Raw genomic sequence first — 16,748 nt, 5'->3', positions numbered from 1 at the left:
AAGAACATGTTTCATAGAATCTTCATAGGAACCATTTTTCAAGCTGCGATCGATCCTTCCAAGTGAAGTAGGGTTTCGTACAGGAATCGATTGGGCTCTTGCTTCATGAAGTTCTTCCACTGAAAGGGGACCAGAACTACGAGGTCTGCAACCCATCTTTGGAGGGCAAGAATGACCTGAGTCCATTGACCGCACTGAAAAAGAAGAAGGTGGATAAATCACTTGTGAATTAACCTTGATAGGAGACTGATGAATATCCACATATCCCGGCTTGTTTCGAAGATATTTCAATAGAACGGTGATCTTTCGTTGCTTGGCCTAATCTCCTTCCGAGTTCATGAACGGAAAACAGAATCTATGAAAAATTTAAAATATCAGCTGAAAAATATCAATCACCTATATCAAGGAAAAAAAAGAAATTACACTGAAATAAAATACAAGCAACAATAAAATAATTAAAAATATCAACACGAGATGAAAATTAAAAATTATTTACAGGAAATGAAAATTATTTTGTTTATCCTATTTTAATTTTCATTTCTTGTTAATAATTTTCAATTTTCATCTCGTGTTAATAGTTCAATTTATTGAATTTTTGATTGTTGCTTGTATTTTATTTCATGGTAATTTCAATTTTTTTATTTTCCATAGATCCTTTCAGGGATCTCGAATCATTTTATATCATATTAGACAATGGAATTCCGAAGTAATGAAATGCATAGACAAAAGTTATTTTCTTTATCGCATATTCATCAATATCAGTCAGTTCAATTTCAGTTACTTGAGAATAATCCAACAAACCGAAACCGGTCGTAACAAATAATGAACTTAGCAGAAATTAGGTAAAAGTTATTTTCTCTATCCTATATTCGATATGAATTTTTACAAAATAAAAGGTCATCAATTGAACAAATTGAATATTTCTTTTCGAAAGGCAATACTCCTACGAAAATTAAAGAAAAGGTGAATTTTGTGTATGGGGACTCAGCACCATCATTCACCACAGTGAAATTTTGGGCAGCTGAATTCAAACATGGCCGTAAGAGCTTGGTAGACGATAAACGTTCGAGACATCCAATAACTGCAACGACCGACGAAAAAATCGCAGAAGAAAATCCTGTTTCACCAAGACAACGCAATGTCTCACACCTCAGCTGTCTCCATAACGAAAATCCACGAATTACGGTTTGAACTGCTTGACCATCCGCCTTACTCATCTGATCTAATTCTTGCGCCACTAACATCAATGATCAATTTGATATTCAGTGGAGGCATTTTTCCAGATGGTTTCAAATCTACCAGTTATTCCTATTCATAAAAAAAGAGATATTACAGAAATCGACAAATATAGACCAATATTCATTATTTCCATATTTGCTAAAATCATCGAAATAATTCTGAAAAATAGACTAGTGAAATATTTTGAAAAAAAAACAATTTTTGAATAATGCACAGTATGGGTTTCGAGCAAATCGCTCTACAACTCTTGCAATTCTTAATATATTGAAAGTCATAGTTGAGGTTCTGGAACAAAGTGTAGTCACGGATATTACACTCTGTAACTTTGTCTGTGTCTCTCATAAGATACTCATTTTGAAACTTATTTATTACGGTATTATAGGGGTGGCATTGAAGTTATTCAGTTCATATTTAGAAGATAGAAAACAATGCTTTGCTGTTAATCAAAGAAACTCTGACTTTCTACCTATAAAACATAGTGCCCTGCAGGGGTCAGTGCTTGGACCGTTCTTATTTGTCATTTATATAAATGACCTATGCAACTTCAGATTACCCAATAAAAGCGTTCTCTTCGCCGACGACACCGGTACCGGTAAAAACCTTATGGAACTCACTTCTTCTTCTCATAACATTGAAAACGTGCTGAAAATTGGTTTACCTTCTTCTCTAATATGAACTTACAATTGGGAACTACTCGGAATTGTTATTGATGACAAACTCACATCGAATCATATAGAACAGATCTGTAATAAATTAGCAAGTACTCTGTTTCTCTGTTGAAAAAAACAATTCAACCTGAATCTCTGAGAATGACATATTTCTCTCTGTTTCACTATGAAACAATTTTATGGAGAAATGCCACTCGTGCAATAACCATCTTTCTACAACAAAAAAGCAGTAAGAATATATTAACCAAATCTCAAAATAATTTTCTGAATATCAATCTATATAACTGCTTGCTGGAGAGAATCAAATCACTTTTTTTCGATCAGTTCAAAAAACGCACAAAAAATGTATTCTTGAGCACTGCTTTTACTTCACAGTCGAGTTTCTCGTCATAACAAAGCAACTGGGTCATGCACTCAACACATCGCTTTTCTGAAATGTTCTATTTTGTTTATGTTATTTATTATTGCCTCGCTTGATTATGTTTGATCATAGTTTGGCAGCTGAAAAATATTTGAGTTGAAAACGAGCCACCTCGAATGAACTTCTGTTCAGTCTGTTTCCTAGGTTTCATACGTGTTTTTATGAAGTATACTTCAAAAAAGTCTTATTCTGCCTACTTGAGTTTGAATTCGATATTTTCCTCATTTTGTATTTATCTCATTCTACAATAACGATTACCTATCAGGTGAAGTTGCAATTGGTGTAACTTCACCTGGTGTTTTTGTGAATTCTTGAGAAGCAATGGTTTATACGTTTCAAGAACGTTTCGGAATTATTGAACAAATTTATGGAAACTGGATCTGTTGACAATAAAAAGCATAACCTTTCAGGCGTTGTCAACGATGAAGCTATTTGTACTGCCATTTTAGGGCACATTGTACTAATGAAAAATTCGCCATCTCTCTTTCAAAATATTATATGTTTTATTGTATTATTTTATCCATTGTACATACAAATATTATGTACCCCTTTTGAGGGGCTGTATCTTAACAAGGGATGCTCCAATGAAGTTTCTTTATATGAAAGATCCTATCTTTTTTTCGATGAGGAATCACCTCCTTAAATGTTTTACACTTATTCAGTTACACCCTGTATATTGAAATGCCATAAATATATTTATACATGTAACACGGTGAAAACATATTTATCTATCTAGTCCCAAGCAACTTCTTTTTGTTTCCTCATCCAAACATTGCGCTCAGAAGATTTTCGTGAAATGAAGAGGAAATCACCATCGTGAACGGTTATTTTACAGAGAAAATCGCCGGTGTTATTTGGATTACAGAGATAAAAGCATCGCTGTATAGAGTTAAAAAAATTATATGTTGAAAAATGTAAAAATCTGAAATAATTTCTTGTATCTTGTATCTTTGTTCGGTCGAAAACTTTTCGGATCACCACCGTATACAGTGTGTCCAAGATAAGGATCCTAAGCATGGGAATCTCAGTACCTCTTGGAGATACAGCTTAGGTTCAATTAGGAAAAAGTTGTGTTCTTTAAAGCTTATTTACATGCCGTTTAGAAACTTGAAGAATTTTCATGGCCTGTTGAGATATTTGGGAAAAACGAGAATTTGACAATATCAATTTTATTTTTTTCTGACTTTATTTGAAAAGATATCAAAAAACGAATAACACTTTTTCATTTGCACTTTCAAGGTACTACACGATGGTATTTTTAGTTTTTATATCCGACGTTTCGTTTTCAAAATACCATCATCAATTTTATTTTTTTAAATAGCCCGAAAAAAAAGTACACCCTGTATCTGATTCCATTTTTTATTACAAATTCAACGATGTATCACATGACATTGTTTTCTTTTTAGTTTAAAGGAAAATTACATTTTTTCTATTTTTAAAAAAATCTTTAAGTAGGCGTTGCAAACAAATGTTTTGACGTAAATACCTGTCACCGAGCCTGTCAAATATTATTTAATTACACGATAAAATAGTAATTGTCGTTGTTGTTAGCCAGTTTGTCGAGTTGTTGTTTTAAGGGTTATTGTTACTGTTGTCGTTATTATTGTTTATTGTTGAATAGATAATATTGTGTTATTATCGTCGAATATGCCGGGTGAGCATTATAGCCATGAAGAAAAGTTTGACATGCTAACGTGCTACATTTTGTGTCACAAAAATACTGTAAATACAGCAGCAATGTATCTTAATACATATCTAGAAAGAAAGCAGCCATGTAAGTCCATTTTCTTAGAGCTGGCTCGAAATTTTTTATTACAAATTCAATAATGTAACACATGCCATTGTTTTCTTTTTAGTTTAAGGGAAAATTGCATTTTTTCTATTTTTAAAATGTATTTTTAAGTAGGTTAATAATGATTTTTTAAAGTAATGAAAACAACAAAGAAATTAACACATTTTTTATTTAATTCAAAGGAGGTGTTCAAATAGGTTTCCGTTATTTTCCAAACATAAGTATGATCTTCTAACTGTAGAACTTAAAACATCACGTAACATCTCTGGTGTAATACTGTTAAATGCGACAGTTTCACATTCTCGTAACTGCTGTTCAGTTTCAAAAGAATGTTGGTAAACCCGGTTTTTAACAAAACCCCATATGAAGAAGTCCAGAGGAGTTAAGTCAGGGGATCGCGCTGGCCAAGACACTTCACTAAAGGTAGGTTCCAATCCACCTTCCAGGAAATCGCTGCGAAAGATACTCTCGAACTTGTCTAGAATTATATGCAGGAGCACCGTCTTGTTGAAACCAACAGTTATTGACATGTGCCAGAGGTAAATTATCTAAACAGTCTTCTACATAGTTTTGCAATAAATGATGGTATCGTTCGGCGGTCAAAGAATTATATTAAAAAAACGGACCTAGTATTTTAGTTCCTAAAATTGCACACCACATATTAAACCCAAAACGTTCTTGATATCTTGATATTTTCTTAACACGCGGATTTTGCTGAGCCCAGTAATGCGTATTGCGGCGGTTGAAGATACCATTATTAGTGACCATACTTTCGTCGGACCATATTATTTTTGAAGGGAAATTATAATCTTCTTCACACGCGCGTGTATACCATTCGCAAAAATTTCGGCGCCGTTCGAAATCCCCTGGTTTAAGTCCTTGGCAAATCCTAAATTTATAGGGGTGATATCTATTTTTACGCAAAATAAATTGAGCTGTGGATTTGGCTACTCCTACATTATTTTCTATTTGCCTAGTTGATATTTCAGGGTTCTCAACAACTGCTTGTAAAACATTATTTTGGGCTTCTTCTGAAGATTCCTTTTTTCGAGATAAAACAGGCTTTTTAAATGAACCATATTCTTTTAAATTTCGAGCCAGCTCTAAGAAAATGGACTTACATGGCTGCTTTCTTTCTAGATATGTATTAAGATACATTGCTGCTGTATTTACAGTATTTTTGTGACACAAAATGTAGCACGTTAGCATGTCAAACTTTTCTTCATGGCTATAATGCTCACCCGGCATATTCGACGATAATAACACAATATTATCTATTCAACAATAAACAATAATAACGACAACAGTAACAATAACCCTTAAAACAACAACTCGACAAACTGGCTAACAACAACGACAATTACTATTTTATCGTGTAATTAAATAATATTTGACAGGCTCGGTGACAGGTATTTACGTCAAAGCATTTGTTTGCAACGCCTACTTAAAGATTTTTTTAAAAATAGAAAAAATGTAATTTTCCTTTAAACTAAAAAGAAAACAATGTCATGTGATACATCGTTGAATTTGTAATAAAAAATGGAATCAGATACAGGGTGTACTTTTGTTTCGGGTCATATAAAAAAATTAAGTTGATGATGGTTTCTTGAAAACGAAACGTCGGATATAAAATCTAAAAATACCATCGTGTAGTACCTTAAAAGTGCCAATGAAAATGTGTTATTCGTTTTTTGATATCTTTTCAAATAAAGTCAGAAAAAAATAAAATTGATATTGTCAAATTCTCGTTTTTCCCAAATATCTCAGCAGGCCATGAAAATTCTTCAAGTTTCTAAACGGCATATAAATAAGCTTTAAAGAACACAACTTTTTCATAATTTAACCTAAGCTGTATCTCCAACAGGTACTGAGATTCCCATGCTTAGGATCCTTATCTTGGACACACTGTATATACGGCAAAGAAGATCATCCCCGATGGATACCGCAAAGAATGTGATGAAGAACATTTGTTTGGTGAAAAGTGCTTTGAGAAAAAATAGTAAATTGGATATGTCTAAGGAAATTTGTTTAGTGAGTTCTGCCTTGAAAAGGATCACTTATGTATGACAAATTTATCAATGAGGTCAAAATAACATGAATACGTTTCTGTGGCGACAACTAATTTTGAAGTACAAATTAATAGCAGGTTACTTGAAAAAAATCATTGGTAAGAAAATAATTATGAAAATCTATTTCGAGAATGCTGAACTTTCATATAAGTTATAGTGCCAGATAAATTGTAATTGCATTCTCTAATACCAGTCTGTAAAAAATCCCCAGATCGAAATAATATGTCTGTAAGTATCGTGATAAAATCCGAATATCAAATAATTGAGATCCTTTATTTCAGGAAGAACTGAGTAAAGATCAAATTGCATGTGAGTATTTCATCAAATGATCAGTTTCGATACCAAACTCTTGTGTTAATTTCAGTACTGAAGAATGCATTCGACACTTTCGATGTAGAAAAGAAAGGAAGTATCGGTACAGTCATGATTGGTACAATTTTGAGTATGCTTGGGATTCAAACAACGGATTCAATGTTGAAGGAGATCATAGATGAAGTAGACGAAGACGGTGAGATGATTACTTTTGGAAATAAATGGTCATCTGAGTTCGATTTTATTCATATAGGATCAGGCGAGTTAGAATTTGAAGAGTTCATCACTTTAGCTTCGAGGTTCATGGTTGAGGAAGACGCTGAAGCTATGCAACAAGAGTTGAAAGAAGCATTTCGTCTCTATGATAAAGAAGGTTAGTCTCGATAAAAGTTAGTGTTTATAAAGAAGTTATAAAACCATGACGCTGTCTTCAGTAAAACATTTCTGTATACGTTCAACTCTTGCGGGCATTCAAGAAATTGAATAAAAACAAAATTCAATAAAAGTAGATACACATCTGACACTCATGTACCCCTCGACCCCCAAATAGAATCCGGAAAACAAAACCTCCAAAGTTCTCAGAGATTTAATTGTGCGCCCAAATAATCGCAGAAGTATGTTTTAACATATGTTGCAGCTCTCCAACTAGTACTAAAACTTTTTCATTACTTTTTTTCACTGCCCTAAATATCCACAATCAATGTTTGAAAACTTCAGATTCAGTTCTAACGTCGATCTTGCGTATTCGTTAATCTGCTTTTGGCCTTGCAGCATATGATCGATTTTTATATCAATTTTTTGGTGAAGGATAGGCTATCAGTCAAGGCAATTAAGTGGCTAACGTTAACATCACAACTATCCTTCTGCATTCAATCATTTGCGGGGTACGACCAGGAAATGAAATATTCAGGTAGATAGATAGATAGATAGATAACTTCATTACCTCATTAGCCACATAAGTGTAGTTTTCGTTAGTTCGTAGAAGATCTACGAATTCTTGAATATTATAAAGCGGATTGTCAGCCAGTAGAGTTTTTACAAGGTTTTTGAATCTGTTAACGGTGGTATTTTTTATTTCCTTCGGCAGCAGGTTATAAAAGTAACTTCCTGTCCACTCTGGTGATTTTTTATACGAGAGGTGCTTGAAGCTTCTGAGATGTATATTCTCCTGTTTTCTCGTAGAGTATTGATGAAGAGCTGAATTTTTTGTAGGTTGATGATATTCCTATGTGTGTCTATCAATAATTTGAATAAATATATACCTGTTACGGTAAGAATTTTTTGAGATTTAAAAGTTGGTTTACACGATTCACGGTATTCCAGGCTATATATTAATCGAATAATGCGTTTCTGGATCATGAATACCCGGTTCCGTTCTGTAGCTTGTCCCCATGTGGTGATATTATAGCTTATAGCTGAGTAGGCTAAGGCGTAATAAACGTTTAGCAGGGATGATCTGTTCGAGGTTGATTTCAGTGAATATAGGGCAAAAAACGATTTGTTCAATCTCTGACATACGCTGTTGATTTGATCAGACCACATAAATTTTTCATCAATAATTGTGCCGAGAAAGGTATTGGTCGGGCTGGTAGTGACCATAAAATTATCTATTTTGATTGATATATTATTGGACAGTGACCTGTGATTTGTGGAAAATTGCATAATTTTAGTTTTTTCCTAATTTAGAATTAGACGGTTATTGTCGCACCACCAAAGAAATTGTTTGACAACATTGTCGGTTTTGATAGAAATTTCCTCCAGTGTGTGGCCAGTAATCACCATCGAGGTGTCATCAGCATACATGAACAATCTGCCTCCTTCTATGAAGTTTGGTAAGTCGTTCACATATAAGATAAAAAGAAGTGGTCCAAGGATACCACCCTGGGGGGTTCCAATATCAATAACTTCACCTTCGGAAAGTTCCCTTTCAATTTTGACAAAAATTTGCCGATGCCTTACAAATGACATTATCCACTTATTTGCCCGATATCTAATACCCAGGACATTGAGTTTAGTTTCTAAAATGTCTAGATTTATCGCGTCAAAAGCACGGGACAAATCAAAAAATATTCCTACCACATAATTATTCACATCCATTTCATCATATATGTATTGCACCAATTTTGACGTAGCACTCTCAGTCGATCTCTTTTCTCGAAATCCATACTGATGGGTAGTTAGCAAATCAAATTTTTTCAAGTAATCTGAAAGTCTCTCATACATAGCTCGTTCGAAAATTTTTGAAAAGGGACTGAGCACCGCTATTCCCCTATAATTGTCAATATTTTCTGGATCACCTTTTATGTAAAAAGGTATTGTCTTCGACACCTTCAAGGCAGTGGGAAATTTGCCATTTTCGACAGACATATTCATTAGTTTCGACAAATACGGTGAAAGGAGATCTTGACATTTTTTTATGAGTTCCATAGGAGTTTCGTCAATACTAAGAGATTTCTTATTTTTTAGTCCACATATGATATTTTTAATCTCATAATCAGAAAAAGGTAAGAAGTAGAACGAATTGGGAACATGTATCCCTGTTGTGCCGGTGTTTTGTATAGGTATTTTATAAACCCTGGCAATTTTATCTTATATAGATTTTGCAAAATATTTCGCAAAAATATTTGCAACTTTGATAGGATCATCAAGTATATCATCCTTCACCTTTATTGATATTCGTTTCACTCCTGTAGATTGCCTGTTAAGTTTCATATTGACTATTTCCCAAATCTTTTCATTTCTATTGCTAGAATCATTCCTTTTTTTCCTGGCACAATAACACTTTTAGTTTACGCTTCCTGGTTTCGTAATTCAAATGGATTGTCTCATCGGAAGTATTTTTCCTGTTCCAATTCATCTGTCTCAAATTACCTAATTCCTCTATAATTTATCGCGAAGGATTATAACTCTTAGTTATTCTACTAATGTTCAATAGTTTCTTAGGATGTGAACCTTGATAACACCATTGGAAGTGTTTCCAGAAGGTATCGAAGGCAATATCTACCTCATCAAACGTATTCAGTTCAATGATTTCCCTATTAAACAAAAATTCGAACTCTGATACAGTGTTCGGATTCAACAAGCGTTTTTCAATTTTTTTATCAGTTGAACTCACCTGTTCCACCCTTGGCCATTCCAACATTTGGGCTAAATGGTCTGAGAATCCCGGATCGAAAGTTTTGACTTGATAGATGAATGAATTAGAAATTACATAATCTAAGTTGGTTGCAGATGTAATACCATTTTGGTGAGTCCTTATTCTAGTTGGAACTTTAATATGACTGATCAAACCAAATGACTCAATGATGTCAAATAAAAATTTGGTGTCATTACAATTTATTTTCAATCCATCTATATTGAAATCGCCACAGAGTAATATCCATTTCTTTGTTACAATAGCCAAAATAGCTTCAAGTCGATAGAAAAAATCCTGGGTATTTGAGGAAAGAGACCGATATATCACAATAATAATCATGGAATCACTCTTATAACCAACCGCAGATAATTCGAAGCATAGATCTTCCGCGAAAACTTGTAAATCCGCTACTCCCTGACAATCTCGCATTATTCCCTCCCTTACATGAATCACCGACCCTCCGTGAGAGTGTTGAGTCCTACAGTATAGAGACATTTTTTTGTATCCATTAAGGGTTATCAATTCTAATTTAGACTCGTCCAGCCAATGCTCCGTCATACATAGAAAATCTGGTACCACCTCATCATTTAGAATACCTATCAATAAAGTCTCTTTTATTACTTTAACTTTGGACATTCACATGAATCAGCGAGAATTTGGGGGAATTTTTATTTGATGTAGTAGAACTACTAGAAATACCAACTCTTTTTTATATTTCGGATATATTAATGCTTCTGCAGTGGTTCTAATATATGGAACGAAGTCGCAAAATCGGGCTAATTAAATCATTTATAACTCAAGACGGCTGGTAGGTAGGTAGGTAGGTCTAAAGTGAGTGGGTCTATTCGACCCTCCACCGCAACCCATGAGGATTTATTGTGGCTCACACCTATTCACACTCGACCAAATAAACCCAGCTTCTTAACGAAGCCGATTAGTTTGTATGGTGAGTGGTCTTTCAGGTCAGATGGTGAGAGTACGGATCTGCCGAACTCAAAGAAGCTGATTCGGTCCCCAGCGGGACACAGACAGAGGCGACATACACTGTCTTCCGACACTCCAAGTCTCTGCATGTGATGACTCAAATGACACAGACCTGTAAGAAGGCCTGTTAGACATCGTAGTGTACTGTAGTACTGTACATCGTACTGTAGTAGTGTACTGCGTAGTAGTGTACTGCGTAGTGTACTGTAGTACTGTACGATGTACTGTACACTACAGTACATCGTACTGTAGTCCAACAACTGTTTGGAATCAAGCTTCGAAGGGTGAATAAACGTCTTGGAGTGAGCCAATCCTGGAAGATTCTGCCAGAAGTCCATAAATCTTCTTGCCATCCAAGTGTTCAGTGTTTGTTTGGCAAAGCCCAAAGCGATGCCAATGACAGGTTCTATTCCACTGAAGCCGCTTGCAGTATCCTCCTTTGCAAGAGAGTCAGCAGCTTCATTGCCTTCCAGGCCAGTATGGCCAGGAATCCAGACCAGAGACAATCTGTTCAGTCTTCCTATCGAGGAGAGTTTTTTTGGAAGTTTGCTACCAATTTAGGCCCGGTAGGAGCCAAGAGCTTCCAACGCCGCTTGACTGTCGGAGAATATTTTTATTGACTTGTGAGTGAGGTTGGATTTATGCAATCTCTCCGCACATGATTCAATAGCGTAAATTTCCGCTTGAAATACAGTTGCATACGTTTCTAGGCAGGTATATAACTCTGTCCTGGGTCTGCAACTGAAAACACCTGCACCAGAACCGGAAGGTGTTTTTGATCCATCTGTCAACCAACAACTATCTGCTCTTAATATTTCCTTCTCCCGCAGGGTCCAGTCCTCTCTACTCGGGAATAGTACTTTATAAGGCAGTTCGTAGTTGACAGTTGGAGGCATAAAGTCAGAGGTCATTTACAAAATGCTGTGACTTCCAATATCAACCAACAGTCTGTTGCACTCTGCATTGAATTGATTTGTGCAATTGGCAATGTGCAAAAGACTGTATGCAGCCCATCTAGCCTCTCTTTCCAGGAAAATGTGGAGAGGAGGTAGATCTAGAAGGATCTCCATGGCCGCTGACGGTGTGATACTGATGGCACCACTGATAGCCAAGCCTGTCTCTGTATGCCAGAAAGCTTCGCTTGAGCCGTTTTCTGTAAAGCTTTCGGCCACCAAGCAATTGCACCATACGTGATCATTGGTCTGACAATCATCACATAAATCCAATGGATTTGTTTGGACTTAAACCCCAAGTTTTACGACAAATCATCCGACATGTCCATAGAGACAGTCTGGCTTTGTGTAAAACTTTTTCCAAGTGAGCGTTCCAGGTGAGTCTTTTATCAAGGACAATGCCAAGATATTTCACCTCCGTTCCAAATGGAATGACCACACCGTTGAGGGAAAGTGGCGTTAGATCGTCCAATTTCCTTCTCTTGGTGAAGGAGATTGACACAGTTTTGCTGGGGTTGACAGATATCTGCTTCCTCAGGCACCAACTGTGAACAACGTCCAACGCACTTTGGAGGATATTAAGACGGCTGTACTAATTTTCCTGATTTTTGATTTGTTGGATTTGTTAACGCCCAGCATAAAAGAACAACTACTAAAACGTTTGAAAAGTTGAGAAAAATTTTGAGGTCAAAAAATTACCAATATTCGATTTGTTGGGATATGACTGTTGAAATCTGTTATTCAGATTTTCCAATAATTCAATTTGTTGCTTGTTTTTATATTTTTTTGCTCACCATATAGTTGTTGATGAAGAAGACTGTCGAAAGTTATTTTAGAAAAGTCATTAAAATTTTGTTAGACTAAAAACACAGTTTTATTGGCGATTCCTGAAGGGAAAAATAACTAGAGTCTTAACAATGACAGTTGTCATGTTGCGCGCGAAGACAATTTAGGTTACAACATTTGAGTTTGTGTGAGCATTGAAAATTCATAATAGAAGCAATATCTACCATAGTGTCGAATCTTTCACAACGAAGACGCAACGCTATCAGACTAAAGAACATTTCAAATCAATCTATAATAATTAAATCGAGTATCTATCAAATGTATTTCATACTGCTTTTTTTTGTATCGAGTTGACATAAAGTCTACTGCTGACCTGGCAACACTGTTAGCAACAGGGGCAACACTGGCCTGGCAACACTGCTAACAATGTTGCCACTGGCAACACTGGCCGTATTAATATGACCTGACTTCGTTTTTCTCAAAAACAATTTAAAAACGTTGATATAACTCAGCTGATGAGTTAACACATTTATTATTTCTAAGGCGGTACGAAATTCACCGGGTCAGTAAGTTCTTGAATAATTATTCATTCATCATGTTTTTCAGTCATGCAGACAGGGTATTCGTTTGAAAATATTTGTAGGTAATGGCTATATAACAACTAGTACATTGAAAGAAATTCTCAAAGAGCTTGATGATAAAATAACAAGTGATGAACTGGACATGATGATTGCTGAAATCGACGCAGATGGGTCTGGAACTGTTGATTTTGATGGTAAGTTAATAGATTTTAGACAATTACGTTGATCGTCAGATGCAACTTTTCACTGTATCAAAAATGTATAGTTACAGTTTTATTTGGATTTGTTGAATTATTGTTTAGACTGAAGTGCGCCTTGATTATTACACATGTGGAATACTTAAAGAAATTAGGTTAGGTTCATCAAATGATTCTTTTGATGAATTTACTAATTTTTTTTTCTCCTGAGTAAGATTCGCATCATCATCTGACCACAGTTTTCCATTTCAATATTTATCACTCAATACTGTCTATCGTTATCATACAATGTCACACATAAAGTTTGCGACATATGGAAGTTTTTTTCATTAATAGATATAAAGAAAAATTTAATCGCAGTTAGTTTGTGCTTGGAAAATGACTAAAAAATCAATCCATTTTCTCTCATCATGTCAAACCTGTCAAATTTTACATTTTTTCCGAAAATTCTCAAAAAATCAGTTTTTTTTGGAAATTTCGAAAAATGTAAAAAAAAATGTTGCTCAGTTTCCAATTTTGAACTTTTGCTCGAATTTTGGACTCTATACTGTCACTTCGACTTTTTTCCATTTTTTTTAGTTTTTCGACTCTTTCAATTTACGATTCGAACGAAACATGATTCAAATTTGACGATTTTGGTGAATACGAAACTTCAGTGTCATATCTTTCCTAGAAAATACGCGCATTGGCCTGTTACTAGAAAAAGAAATGAATACACCTCCAGAAAATCGTCTTTGTTATTGCAAAGTTCATCTAATTTTTTCATTTCATTGTTAAACTGATTCAGTATGGAGGTTAATAATCGACCTCAGTAATCGAGTCTGTGAAACACAGAGAACAAATAATTGAATATAAACTGGTTTGTCCGAGGAGAAAGTTCTCAATGGTGTTTTTGTTAGAAATTACTCGGTAAAAAAATCGTTTATAGGCTCTTGTTTCTGTAGACCTCCTGGCAAATATATACGAACCGAAAGCTACAATAGAGAAAACCCCTGAAAAATAAATTTTTATATTTTGCTTCCCTGCCTTGAAATAGTATCCAAATTTATTCATATTTGACGCAAACTTTTTCTAGCTTTTCTCCAGGAAGCAGTTGCTTCTTTGCTCGACCCTTGACTAAGCCACTATTTCATGGAAATCGAAATATATACTGTCATTGAAATATATAGGGAGATGTGAATCTCAAAAGAATACGTCCTTCCTCTAGAGTTGCATTATATTCTACTTCGTATACAAGAAATAGTGCAAGTGCCCATATCAGTTCTCTAACACGCCATCTATAAATGTTATATTCTTCTATAAATCACTTTCAGAAATGTTTCCTTCTGATATTCAATATATCTTCAATAAATTGTGAAGTTGTGTCTGGAGAATACGATGCATGGAGAATACGATATCATCCATAAACGATATCAGAGAGAATTTTCCGTTTTCTGGGTTAAGGTACTGAACATTTGAATCGTGTTCAAGCTAGTCCGTGCTAATGCTGAAGGCCTTTGCATTTTTTTGTAGCAGATTTTATTCGTAGAATAAGAGAAACTACAGCAGTATATATATATATATATATATATATATATATATATATATATATATATATATATATATATATATATAAAGCGATGGGTAGTCTTGACTGACTAGTTAAGGAGAAATACGAGGGAATAAACATTCTCGAAAGCTCGACCATATAACAAAGAGTATTCTTTAAACAACAGCCCAGCAATTTTTGACTGCATCCCCAACATTATTCCGTATTTCTATATATATATATATATATATATATATATATATATATATATATATATATTAGTGTCATTGAAATCGTTGACTCTCAACAAATTGAATAAATGAATATACAAAATTTATTTTTGGCCGACTTGGCTTTTCCGTAGAATAAGAAAATAACAATATTTTCTGTTACGAGTTGGAAGGCCATGGTAGAGGGGTTAGTCTTAGTTTTAGTGATATTATTCCGTTTACTTCGAGAGCGCGTTGAATAAAAAGCTATACAACCTGGAAGCTAGTTGTTCGGGAACCGTGAAGCGTCCAAAACTGTCAGCATTAAATGTAAATGAAAAAGCAATTGTTATGAATGCTCATAACTCTCTAAGAATACAATATCCGCCCTAAATGAAAAGTATGGAGGAAGTAGTGCAAAAATGCTCAAGTATGATCTGTGTCAATGGATCGACAATTTTCAGAATCCTCAAGAATAACTTCAGCTTTTTGGAGCCGAAAAACGAAATACCTTCATTAAATGAAGTTTCGTCAGTTATTCGTGAAGACAGTTTTTTCCTGTTATAAGAAGAACTAAATTATGAAAGAGCTGAACTTCACTTTTGGAAAACAAGATAGGAAGATGATGTTGATAGAAAAATCAGATATTGTAGAATGGGGAACAAACTATTTGAGAGAAATAAAGAAAGGCAGAACACTGAGTAATTCTATTTTTTATTTGGATGAAACATGAGTCAATAAGGGCCATACCGTCTTGAAGGTTTGGCCAGACCAGAATATCAAAAGTGAAAGACAAGCCTTCCTGTATAAAGAGACAGACAACAGGATGACCAGTTCAGTTTGAGGAGTGCCAGAAGATGACAGTACTACCAACTGTCGAAAGCGCTCGCAGATAATTAATAGAAGATATAAAGCTTCAAATCCTTTTTGTAGAATTTAATATTGAAATATATAGATATATATATATATATATATATATATATATATATATATATATATATATATATATATATATAAATATATATATATATATATATATATATATATATATATATATATATATATATATATATATATATATATATATATATATATATATATATATATATATATATATATATATATATATATATATATATATTGGCTATCACCGGTGAAATTGGCGAACCCATTGGATCACATTTACAGATAATTCTTTCAGGGATTTCACATCATTTTATATCATAGTAGACAATGGAAGTCCGAACTGATGAAATACACCACGAAACATTGTCAACCACCTTCAAACAAATGAATAAACTTGATATGTTTAATGTAATTAAATTCACAAAGGTTCACTCGATTCACAATTATAACGAATTTCATTGAATACCGTGCATCTTCACAGGTAAGCAACGGTTTTAGACATTTTTCTTACATGCCGTTTCTCGGGATAGTTATATATTTTTTTCTTGTGCTAATCTTTCGCCATATGAAGGTATTTCTTCTTCATCATTACTATGAACAAAAAATGTCATCACATTTTCAAAGTAATTATTCCTCAGATGAATTATTATGGTGTAGTTATTGAATTACATTATCCTCCAAAATATGACATATGACAATCAGATATTCAGGAAGTTAAGTTGAAGCATAGAAGTTGATAACATCAACAGTCTGTTCAAATAAAATATTTTGCAGAGTTCATGGAAGTTATGACTGGAGGGGACGATTAAAGTATACCGCCTCCAAGACAGCTCAACAGCGAAAGAAAAGACATCGTCTAATAGTTCACTCGCCTCACAACTGTGTGACTTACACAGGTGACTGTACCCAAACAATTCGAACAATCGAATGCTTGTCTCGTTCCTAAATAAAAACATAAAAAATGCGA

General features: G+C 34.3%; 1 protein-coding gene across 1 annotated transcript; it reads left to right on the top strand.

The window, feature by feature from the left end:
* Positions 1-6,278: 6,278 nt before the first annotated feature.
* On the top strand, positions 6,279-16,748 carry TpnC41C (Troponin C at 41C). Its single transcript, XM_023160768.2, has 6 exons — positions 6,279-6,417; positions 6,471-6,498; positions 6,554-6,697; positions 6,755-6,874; positions 13,004-13,135; positions 16,556-16,748. Exons 1-6 carry the CDS (start codon positions 6,412-6,414, stop codon positions 16,588-16,590), a joined length of 465 nt encoding a protein of 154 aa, XP_023016536.1. The 5' UTR covers positions 6,279-6,411; the 3' UTR covers positions 16,591-16,748.

The sequence above is a fragment of the Leptinotarsa decemlineata genome, unplaced genomic scaffold, assembly GCF_025532065.1.
Source record: "Leptinotarsa decemlineata unplaced genomic scaffold, Ldec_3_MD MMD2_tig00026294_RagTag_RagTag, whole genome shotgun sequence".
In the NCBI taxonomy this organism is placed as follows: Eukaryota; Metazoa; Arthropoda; class Insecta; order Coleoptera; family Chrysomelidae; genus Leptinotarsa; species Leptinotarsa decemlineata.
Note: the sequence above shows the minus strand (reverse complement) of the source record. Positions and strands in the feature narration are given on the sequence as shown.

Coding starts and splice junctions, on each gene's coding strand:
- TpnC41C (XM_023160768.2), top strand. Junction 6,698..6,754: donor AGATGAAGTAGACGAAGACG/GTGAGATGATTA, acceptor TTATTCATATAG/GATCAGGCGAGTTAGAATTT. Junction 13,136..16,555: donor TGGAACTGTTGATTTTGATG/GTAAGTTAATAG, acceptor AATATTTTGCAG/AGTTCATGGAAGTTATGACT.